Source organism: Onychomys torridus, chromosome 8, assembly GCF_903995425.1.
Source record: "Onychomys torridus chromosome 8, mOncTor1.1, whole genome shotgun sequence".
NCBI lineage: Eukaryota > Metazoa > Chordata > Mammalia > Rodentia > Cricetidae > Onychomys > Onychomys torridus.
The window spans coordinates 86,138,484-86,150,186 of record NC_050450.1 but is presented as its reverse complement, the minus strand read 5'-3'; the positions used below and the strand labels follow the sequence as shown (position 1 = coordinate 86,150,186).

Here is an 11,703-nt window from a genome sequence, read left to right as displayed (position 1 = left end):
GAGGGCAGGCACTGACCACTAGAGAAACCCTACAGGATCTGAAGCTCTCAGAAGGGAATAAGCTGGAGGTGGCAGGTGAGAAAATTGAGAGTCACCAGCGGTGACCTCACCAGCCCCCACAAATATTGCATTTTGTAGTGCCTGTGACCCCCAAGTTCAACTAATTCTTCTGCTCCAGGAAGCACAGACATTAGAAAGAGTAGGGGTTAGGGAGCTGAGGAGGAGGAAGCAGGTGTGTGAACACGCTCTGTCTCTTTCTGTACATCTTCTGCCTACAGTTGCATTTGCTCAGAACTTAGAGGTGGGAAATTCTAGCCGGCGTAGACAATAGAGATGGTGAGAAAGCCTGGTTTCCAGGTAACCACAGCCCTCTGCCCACTCTGCTCAGTCAGCAAGCTGGTGGCTGTCAGCACGTGAAGAGTTTAACAGCCGTGATGTCAGCCGCCCCTGCTACCACCATCACTTCCAGGACTCAGAAGCGGAAGCAGGGGGACTCTCCTAATGGGTCCCTTTCCTTCACTGCTCTGACCAGCTGCTTCCATCTCTGGTGGACACTGCCCCAGTGAGCTGAAGTGGGATAAGCCACAGACCCCAAATTTGCCCGAAGGTTCACTCGAAACAAACTGGGTTGAGGTGAGGCTCAACTTTGGCCTAGGATGGGACCATGGTTCTGATCTAATATCCCAGGTCTTGTTTTGGCTCCTGTAATGGCTTTCTTGGTGAAGTCTGTCCGTGCTCCCTTCTAAATCAAACCTTCTCGGAGAAGTGTGTCTGCAAATGCTCTGGAGGCCGGAAGAGGATGTCGGGTCCTCTGACCTACATGGATGCTAGGAACCAAATTTACACCTCAGGAGGAGCAGCCAACCAAGCTAACCCCTCCCTGAGCCGGCTCCCCAGTCCCCAAGGCAGTTCTCATCTGTTTACTGAGTGTGCCTGCAGAGTGTCACTTTCAATTCTGCTATTGAGTGACAAAGCAGGATGCCTTTGTCCCCCTAGGAACCAGATGGTAGCAGTGCTAAACACCAGCGATTCCCCCAAATACCCTCTGTGCCCCCAGCAAGTCTCACAGCCTCAACACTAGCTCCTTTCCTAGGGCTGAAATGGAACCAGCCCAGATGGACTGTGTGGACTGTGGCGGTCAATTTTGTAATCTTCTAACTCTGCTCACCAAGTAGAGTGGAAAAAAAAAGTAGGGTGAGGGTCTGTTCTATGTGCCTGGGTGAGCCTGTGGAGTTCAGTGGCCAACTTCCAGGGCCTGGTTCTGTTTTTCTTTGCTCACTACAAACATCAAACATCCCAGCTTTCCTTAGGCCTCTTACACTGATGCCCATGTTACTTTTTTGTTTGTTTGTTTTTCTTTTTCCGAGACAGGGTTTTTCTGTGTAACAGCCCTGGCTGCCCTGGAGCTTGCTCTGTACATAAGGCCTCCAACTCACTGAGATCTGCCTGCCTCTACCTGTGGCTTAAAAATCACAGTGCTTCAGGTGGTGGTAGTGTCGTACGCCTTTAATCCCAGCACTCGTGAAGCAGAGCCAGGCGGATCTCTGTGAGTTCGAGACCAGCCTGGCCTACAGGTCAAGATCCAGGACAGGCACCAAAACTACACAGAGAAACCCTGTCTCGAAAAAAAACAAAACAAAAATAATAAAATAAAACCACAATTCTGGGATTAAAGGCACAAGCCACCACCGCTCAGCCCACGTTACTTTTTTAATGTTCTAACTGACATTCCCTAAGCTATAGCTTAACTCATTCTAATACAATCCAATGACTTCTCTTCCTTAATCCTAAAACCGCCATTGGACAAGGCGGGAGGGGGGACATGTGCCAGTGAATAGGGTTCAAGCTCCACACTGTAGGACTCACAGGTAATGAAAGGAAACAGGCTTCCAATGCACAGACAGGGGGGGGGGGGGGGGGGGGGGGGGGACTAACTAGGAGGCAATGATAACAATTAAGTTAAAAGCTCTCAGGTGTTTTTCCTTTCAAAGCATTCAAGGCAGAGGAGACACGAAAGCACAGGCCCATTTGAGAAGATCTGGAAAAGGTCTGGGCCTATCCGAATGAAGACCAGCGGATGCTGAACCTGGTGGGGCAGGCTGCAAAGACAGACAAGGGCTGTTCATGGAGGCCCTTGAAGGCCACATGAGGAGGCTGTTCTAAACCCAGGGGCTAGCAGAGAGCCACTGAAAGCTTGTGGAGTCGGGAGGCAGTGACCATGAGCTGTCTGTCCTTAAGAAAGGCTGGTAGGGCGTGAGGAGGAGGAGGAGGCCCTGAGCACAGCGGAGGAGGTAGAGGCAGAAAAAGCAGCTAAGGGTTGCTGCCGTTGTAGAGGGCAGTCAGCCATAAGGGGCTATAGGAGCCCCCACTTCCAGGGTGTTGGGGAGTGATGACTGGAGCCGCTTTCTTGGAGCCTGCCTCAATTCACAGTGCAGGAGAAGACTATCAAAGATCTCCAGTTTTCTCAGGGCCAAAGAAGGACTGTGGAGTCGGGACTCTGAGTTTCTCAGCTTGAAGTCAACTTGCCTTTTCTACTTCTCTTTTGGTTTTCTGGGTTTTCCCCAAGTTGTGACGTTGACAAACAACACATTGGTTTTTTTTTTCTTCCTCCTCCTGCTGGACCTGCTGTTTCCCTTGTGGCCCCATGTCACCCTCTGTTGGGTCTGCCTGCTGCTGGAGCCTGTGGGCAAGCCACTCAGAAGGCTGAGGCAGGAAGAGTGCTGGAATCCAGGAGTTTGAAGCCAGCCCAGGTGACACATCACATATTGAGGTCCTCTGAAAAAAATAAACAGAAAAGGATCAACAAATAAAAAGACCGTTTCTCCTCTGCTGAGAGAGATTGATTTGTGTTCTCTGAGACAGTCTCACTGTGTATTCCAGGCTGGTTTTTAACTCAGGATGCTCCCATCTCAGCCTCCCCAGTGCTGGAATTACAGATTATGCCATGACCCCTGACTCCTTCCCTCTGTGGGGTCACTGACTGGATGATCTTGTCTGTAGACTTCCAACCTTGGTCAACTGCCAGAGCATTGTTTGTCAGTGGACTGCAGAAACAACTGATTTCTCCAGAAACTGACTAGGGAGACCCACAAGAGGAAAGGAGACCCCTGTTCTTTTCTAGGGAAGCCCACTTTGACTGGGCCCAGAAAACTCCCTACTAATGAATCCGGTTAGGAGACCGGCTGAAAGCTGAGATGTGATCTGTGAGCCTGCCTGAGGGTTTTTGTTTTTGTTGTTGTTTTTAATGTGCATTGGTATCTCACCTGCATGTGTGTCTGGGTGAGGGTATCAGGTACCCCGAAACTGGGATTACAGACAGTTGTGAGCTGCCATGTGGGTGCTGAATTGAACCCAGGTCCTCTGGAAAAGCAGCCAGTGCTCTTAACCATTGAGTCATCTCTCCAGGCCCCTGCCTGAGGTTCTTATGAATTTATTTTATTTTTGGTTTTCTGTGTAGCCCTGGCTATCCTAGAAATTGCTCTGTAGACCAGGCTGGTCTCAAACTCAGAGATCCACCTGCTTCTGCCTCTTGAGTGCTGGGATTAAAAGGGCATGTACCACCATACCTGGTTATTGTGATTTAAAATTTTTATTTATATTATTTTTAATTGTGTGTGTGTGTGTATGTGTGTGTCTGCATGTGGGTATGTGCACAAGAGTGCAGGTGTCAGCAGAGGCCAGAAGCACCAAATTCCCTGGACCTGGAGTCAACAGAGAGTTGTGATCTGTCTGATGTGGATGCTGGGAACAGAAGCAGCGATGCACTTAAACAATGAGCCATCTCCAGCCATTATTGTGATTTTAGGCATGTCCAACCATGATCTACAGGCTACATGCAATTCATGTAGCCAAGAATAGCTATGAATACCACCTAACACAAAATGAGAAAACTTAATAATATGTAATTAGGGGCTAGAGAAATGGTTCAGCAATTAAAAGCACTTGCTGCTCTTCCAGAGGACCCAAATTGTGTTCCCAGTATCCAAGTTACGATCTGAGGACCTCTTCTGGCTTCCAAAGGCACACATACACATGTAGTCATACATGTAGCATACACACACACACACACACACACACACACACATACACACACATACACACACACACACACACACACACACACACACACACACGTAAATAAAAAAAAAAAAAGTTAAGGAATCGGGCTTGAAGGAGCCTGACTTTATCCCAGCACTCTGGAGGCAGAGGCAGGTGGATCTCTGAGTTCGAGTCCAGTCTGGTCTATAAAGCACAAAGCGAGTTCTAGGACAGTCAGGATTACACAGAGAAACTGTCTGGAAAAAAAGAAAAACAAAAACAAAACAAAATTTTTAAAAAATTAAGAGATTGGGTTGGCAAAATCATTCTGAGGGCTTTCTTGTTGTTTGTTTGTAACTCAGTTGCAGGGCTCTCCAGTGTGGAACTTTGTAGATGACAACCCTGTGTCGCAATATCAGAAAGTTGGACGGCCCTTGGAGGGTTTTGCCCCAGCGGGGGCTGCTGGGGGAGGAAGAGCAGGCATTCGCCTTACACATTGCTGACTTGAAGCACTGGAGCAGATGGTCCAAACTCTTCAGTTTTCTCAGGGTGAAGAGGACTCTGGGATTTTCCTTGCACTTTCGGGGCCTTGGTCAGGTACCTATAGTGACGTCCCTAAGTCCTTTAGCTGGTGTGGTGCCAGCGTCCCGTGGGATTCCCAGTTCTGGAGGGTGACGTTTGGGGTTTTCCCCCAGCTGATAGGAGCAGCAGGTCCGGCCCTCCCCCAGGCGGGGCTTTGAAAACTTGAGGCTAGATCTGGTCCAGGAGGCCGCCGAGCCCCCAGATTCTCAGACCACCAGTTCCGGGAGTGCCATGGGACAGCTGATAGCCAAAGTGATGCGAATCTTTGGGAGCCAGGGTAAGGGGCGCACCGGACAGCCTAGTGACCTCTTTCATTCCGCTGTCTTTTGGGGTTCTTGGGATTTTGGGGTCGTCGGAGAAGACCGACTGGGAACCTGGGACTTCTAGAGTCTGTTGTGTGCATTCCCATCTGCTCCACCGCCTCCTTTCCGCTCTCCCCGACGCACTTTTCCTGTCTCTGCGCTTCAATGGGCTCAGTGCAAGGGGGTGGGAGAGCCTCCCGCCCCTACCCCACCACCTAGCTGGGCTGCGCGCCACCCGGATAAGTCAGTTTCCTGCGCTGGTGACTTAGAATCCAGCTTCGGACCCTCACACAGTCGCTTTCTAGAAATGTGGAGGGAGATGAAATGCGGTCAGTTTCTCTCATTCCTGGAGAGGTGCTGGGGTCCGATCCGATGGCAAGTAAAGTGGTACAGTCCCCAGCCCTCGGGGAAACGCGTTTCCCAACGCATCCTAGGGATAGGGCAAGGGGTGGGGTGGAGTGGGGAAGGTCCCCAGCCTGCCGGGGACGCGTTTCCCTCGCACCCTAGGGATGGAAGGATGGGGAGCGGGGGAGGCGGACGACGGACCGACACGACACAGAAATCTGAGATACTACAGAGTTCTACATCAGTGTGGTTGGGTTCGGAGAGTGCCAGGAGAGGGGTGGGGCCGGGGAAGGAGAGGGCACCCAGGCAGGAGCAGAGGGCGAGGAAGAGGCACCGGAGTCCATGGTTTTCGGGGTTAGCTCTGACCTTGCTTTTCCCCTGGATCCCTCCAGAGCACAAAGTCATCATCGTGGGGCTGGACAATGCAGGAAAAACCACCATTCTCTACCAGTTGTAAGTAACTACTGGGTGGACGGAGAGGGCTGGGCCTCACACCAGACTGATAGTCATTTGGACCAATCACCAGAGCCCTTCCCTGGGTTCCTGGGTAGCTGTAGACAAGAAGATTCATGGGTAGATGCTGCTGTGACCTTCCTGATTTAGTGGCTGTAGGCCTGGATTTGAATCCTGCAAGCTGTGGGCGACCCCTAATCCCACCGCCTCCCTCAATCAGTCCTGAACGCATTTCAGTTCCGACGGGTTTGGAATGCCAGGAGGTTTCTCGCCTCGCTGCTCTTGGCTTCCCCCTGGCGGCAGGGTCCTTCTCACTCTTGCACCTCAGTTAACTTCCAGTCTCCAACTTCAGCCTCTAGGCGGACCGTGACCTCCCCGAAGCTATCCAAGCTCCCCAACTTCTGCAGCTCCGGGGCTGCTGCACAAGCTTCGCAAGCAGCAACCCGGACTTTCCCAGGCATTCGCTCAGGATGGAGTCTCCTAATCTGGAGACTCCAAAGTATCTATTTATTTAGGGCAAGTGCTTCTCTGAGAAAGTAATATTTGTACAATATTAATTAATTAACACTAGGGGGGAAAAAAGGTCTGACGGTGTTGATCAGTCAGTGGTAGAGTGCTTGCCTAGAATTCTTAAGACACTAGATTCCTGACACTATTCGATTAGAAAAGAAAATTTCAAGTTAGTATGAAGTCCTCACACCCCAATCTTCCTCCTTATAACTTCTTGGTAAGCTTCCAGAAAACACGTGGAACATGGGACATAGTGGTCCTTGCCTGTAATCACATCACTCTATAGGTTAAGACAGGAACATCTTATATTTGAGACCATACAACGAGACACGACCATTAAAAAGAAGGAGGAGGAGGAGGAAGAGGAGGAGGAGAAGGGGAGGAGGAGGAGGAGGAGGGAGGAGGGGGAGGAGGAGGAGGAGGAGGAGGAGGAGGGGGAGGGGGGAGGAGGGAGGAGGAGGAGGAGGAGGAGGAGGGACAGGAGGAGGGGGGGAAGGAGGAGGGGGAGGAGGAGGGGAGGAGGAGGAGGAGAAGGAAAAAAAGAAAAAAAGAAAAACAAAATCTCCTGGGGGGGGGGAATGAAAACAAACAAACAAAAATAAGTTTTTTATTTTATTTTATTTTTCTACCTCTAAACCAGGGAAATGTCTGATAGTCCTATTCAATTCTTTCTGGTTCTTCACAGCTCCCATAATTCCAGTGTGGTTCACAGACCAGAAGCAACGCCATCATTTAGGAGCTTAACAGTATTGCCAGCCTCTGGGCCTCTGGGATGGTTCTAAGGAGCCCCTCCTCTCTGGGGTCCCAGCCAAGGCCACATTTGGACTAACTCATACCCCCTCCCCCCATCAATCACAGGATATGGGCCTTCAAGAGTACTTGGTCCTCTGGGCTGAGTTGTTCTGAATCGGATTCAGCTGCTTTGGGAGTGGAGGATGATGGTCAGAACTGGGCCAAGACCTCAGAACCTTCTCTTGCCTCCCTAGCCTGACCAATGAGGTGGTTCACACGTGTTCCACCATTGGTAGCAACGTGGAAGAAATTGTTCTTCAGAAGACTCACTTCCTCATGTGGGACTTAGGGGGTCAGGAGGCTCTGCGTTCCACCTGGGACACATACTACTCCAATGCCGAGGTGAGGAGGGAGCCGTGTCTGGGAGGCTGGTGGCTGTGTATCAGCCTGTCAATCACATCTCTCTCTGAGCCTAGCTTCTGCCACCTGGGATGTGATTGAATAATAGTTACTCAAGCTGTCTGGAAATAAAGGAAATAAAAACAAACAGTTGTCAGATACTTAACATCGTGTAGCATCCATGAAGATTTTTGAGTCCTAAAAAACAAAAAACAAAAAACAAAATAATATGTAAATAGGAATGTAAAAGAGAAAAATTCTCAAATCCTAAGATGAGTGTGGTGGTCCATGCCTATAATACCAACACTTAGGGGATGGAGACAGGAGGGTCATAAGTCCCAGACCAGCTTGGGTTGCATATCAAGATTTTGTCTCCAAAGAATAAAATATAAGGTGATTAAAAATGGGTCCATCCTGGTTCGAATGGCAGGCTGCACAGCTCCCCTCCTGTGGGGCTGGCACTTGGGCAGGGCAGAGGCCTAATCATTAGTAAGAAGTACTTTCACCAAAGAGAAAGCTTGCAGCTCACCTTGCTCTTGCAGTTTGTCATCCTTGTGATTGATAGTACAGACCGGAATCGGCTGCTGACCACCCGGGAGGAGTTGTATAAGATGCTGGCCCATGAGGTAAGCCCCCTGAACTTGGGAAGCCATCCAGTGAGACCAGCTGTGTGTTCTCAGGCTGGTCACATGCTAGTTTATTAGAGATAAAGGGTTCTGTGCGTGCTCTCAGAACAACTGAGTATAGAGGCCAGAGTTGCTGGTTCAAGGACTGAGCTCACCACTCACTCACTGTGAGACCTTGAGCAATTTGCTCATTTCTATTAAGTTGCTTCATATCTACTAATAAGAAAGATCATTAGTTTCTACCTTACAATGGGAATGGTGACTTTTACATGCAATCTGGGAAACTGAGGCTGATTGCCATGAGGTTGAAGCCAGCCTGGGCTCCATATAGAGTTCCAGGCCAGTCTGGGCTACAGAGTAAGATTTTGTTTTGAAAAAACAAACAAACAAACAAACAACAATAACAAAACAATGTCTGAGGTTATTGTAACCATCTGTGAGCAGTTGGAAGATGTCCCATGAGCTGTAGCATCATTTGATGGGGTTGTTAATGCTAGGTAGGTCTCCACCTCTGTCCCATAGGGCCATGTGCCTCTCTTGCTACAAGAGTTGGGCAGGGATCCCAGAGGACTCTTGAGGCTGTGGGAGGGATGCTGGCTGGCTGGCTGGCTGACCTGAGCCAGGCTCTTCTGCCCACAGGCACTTCAAGATGCCTCAGTCCTGATTTTTGCCAACAAGCAGGATGTGAAAGACTCCATGACCACAGCAGAGATCTCCCAAGCCCTCACACTCAGCGCCATCAAAGACCACCCATGGCATATCCAGGGCTGCTGCGCTCTCACTGGAGAAGGGTTAGTCTCCTACCTTTCCCTGGCCTGGCCCAGCTGATGGGCAGAAGGTTACAGGAATCCCCTCCTGTCTCTTTCCAGTCAGAATCCGGCCCACAGTTGGCTCCTGGCCCAGTAAGATGGACACAGGCCCAAAGCTAAGGTCCTGTGTGCCTGCAGAGCCCCCGTGCTCCAAGGGCTTGTTCTAACGGTAAATGCTAAAACTCCACCAAAACAACAGGATTTTAGGGACTGAGAAACTCTTCGGAGACAGTGAAAATGTCTCCAGACAAAGTGGCAGAAAGGCAAGGGTAACTCTGATTTTGTCTCCATGGTTGGGGATAGCTGAGGTCCCAGTGAAGAGGAAGAAGCTGTGGAAAGACCTCAGGAGACTGGCCTCCAAGGTGGAAGTCTCTGACTTTCTTGTCAAAGGAGGGGTCATACTTCCTTCCCTCTCCCCCAGTCCTGCAGAGAGTGACCGGCACAGTTTCTTCAGTAGGCTTTTTTGAATACCTACTTTGTGCCAAGTGCTGTTCTGGGAATTGGGAAAAACAGTGCTGAACAAACCAGACAAAAATTCCTGCCTTGGGGCAGGCGATGAGGCCACCCATGGCTGAAGCCCTGAACTATTGCACACCTGCAATCCCAGTACTTGGGCTGCAGAGGCAAGAGGATCAGAAGTTCAAGCCCCTCCTCCACTATCCAGTGAGGTCAAAGCTAGCCTGGGCTACATATCAAGGCCCCGCCACAAAAACCAAGAACATAACAACAACAACAACCTCCCCCCCCAAACAAAAACAAACAAACAAAACTAAGACAGGAATGTGGAGAAAGGAAAAAAAATTGGCAATATTTGGGGGGAAACTTTGTATGTGCACATGTGTACCTGCTCATGATGAGGATAAAGGGTCCTAGTACTTGGATCAAATACCTCAGACTGTGAAGGGCTGGATTTCTCCAAAAGGGCCTTCCAGGAGGCCTGGACATTTCCGTTCACCTCCCCTGTATGGACACTTTCTGGAAGAAAAGGAAACTCTAAATAAGAATTCAAGAGACCACAGATTTCTGGCAATATCCTTGTCATCTCAACCCATTAGGGACTCTGGTCTTCTCAATCTGTAGTGTCATTCACAGTACTCCCTGGGTCCTGTGCCATACCCTGGCCAGGCTAAGCTGGGTGATCACAGACATTTGGTCAAGTTTCCACTTTGGCTCTGGAGGTGTTTTTCACCTCATGAGGAGCTTGCCTCTTCCCAAGCCTTTGAGGTCACAGGGCTACTGCCCCTGGTGTCAAAACAGGACGCAGAAGTCTTGTCCAGAGACACTGCTCAAGGGCCCAGAAAGTGAGACTCCAAGCTGCCTCCAGAGGTGGCTACCAGAGGCCTCTGACTCCTTATTTGTTGGTTTATTAATTTACTGTCCATTTTCTCTGCTAGACTTCGAGCCTGGTAGGACAACTGCTTCTCCCCAGGAGCCCCAGCCCCCAGCACAGTGGGTGCCGATGCATTCTGGAACTCACTTCCCTTCTACCATTAAGTGATTGAATATAACCTTGGCTAACCCTCTCAGTCTGTCCGGGGCAGAGGCTTGGAGCTTTCCAGCCGTCCTCTTATGGGAAATGCTGATGGTCCTTTGTGCTGTGGTCCATCCCTCCCTCCCCGCAGGCTGCCAGCTGGGCTTCAGTGGCTGAAATCTCAGGCCACCACCAAGTGATGTTCCAGCCTGAAGCCAACCAGAAACCACATGGTTAGCACCGGTGAGAAAACCCAGTCGTTTGCTGGTGGAAACAGAGTGGACAGAGAGACCGCCGCTGTCCTCTCAACTGTCACTGAGGAGCGGGACCAAAGACTTCAAGTTGGTGTAGACAAGACCACAGATGAAACTGTCCCTCACTTCATCACCGCAGGCGTGAGGAGACACAAGGAACCTGCTGAGTGTACTGGGGGACCGCCTTGCAGCCCTCACCTTCTGTCTGCCGGAAAGCAAGAGATCTTTGACATTGGGCCCTATCCATTAGACAGCGGAGATTCCGATAAAGGAGGAGGCAACAGGACCGGGCCAAAAGTTGGGGGATGGGTGAGATGGAGAGGTGGAGAGCGGGAGGACAGAACATCCGGGCAGAGGCAATCCTTCACACTGCAGGAGTCCATGCCCCCCTTCCCCTCGCCTTTCTGCTCCCTCTTGGATGCTATCTCAACCACAGGTTTGGGGTCATCGCGTGGCATCGCCTTTTCCTCTCTGTGCCTTCCGGTGTGAGTGCTATTCCTCTCAAAAGTCAAACGTTTCTGCGGGACCTACTTATTTTGTCTTTGTGTCATGATTAAAAACCACAACACAACCCATTGCATTAAGATTTAAAAAGTAAAGGTATATAGTAAGTGCTATTGAAAACGTCTCTCCTTTTATTTCTGTCTGTTCCGAAAACAGGCTTTTGTTTCTTGCAAAGGGGGTGGGGGTGGGGGAGAGAATCACCTTGGAAACGGGGTGGGGGAGCAGAGGTGAGGGAGTGAGAACTCAATGCTCGGTTTGGCTAGAGAACTTGGCGAGGGTTAGCCAGGTTGAAGGACATTGGTACCAGCTAACCAGGACCGGGGCTCTTGGTTCTGGATCTAGAGGTGATAAGGGGCTTGATAGTGATCCACCGAGAAGGGGACCCCAGAAGGAAGAGCCCCAGGGTCCTTTAGAGGTGATGCTAACGATGGATTGGAGGCCTATGCTGTCCTTTTACATTCAGGGACCTAACCAGGATAGCACGTCTCCTTTCCAATCAGGCAGTGGACCTCTAGGGGAACCTGGGCAGAGAAACAGAGAACCCAGTATCTTTAATTTTGTAGTTTCCCTGAGATGTGGTTATGAAGGAAAATCTTGTGAGTTCTAGACATTTTGGTCATACTTTATGTTTTAATTAGGTTATTCTTAACAAATAAAAATGTAAGGATATAGCTGGTT

General features: G+C 50.0%; 1 protein-coding gene across 1 annotated transcript; it reads left to right on the top strand.

Moving 5' to 3' along the window:
• The first annotated feature begins 4,541 nt into the window (after positions 1-4,541).
• Positions 4,542-11,118, top strand: Arl5c (ADP ribosylation factor like GTPase 5C). The gene is made up of 6 exons (XM_036196795.1): positions 4,542-4,897; positions 5,660-5,720; positions 7,217-7,364; positions 7,904-7,987; positions 8,627-8,778; positions 10,419-11,118. The coding sequence occupies exons 1-6, from the start codon at positions 4,852-4,854 to the stop codon at positions 10,465-10,467; spliced, it is 540 nt and encodes a 179-aa protein (XP_036052688.1). The 5' UTR covers positions 4,542-4,851; the 3' UTR covers positions 10,468-11,118.
• Positions 11,119-11,703: the final 585 nt, after the last annotated feature.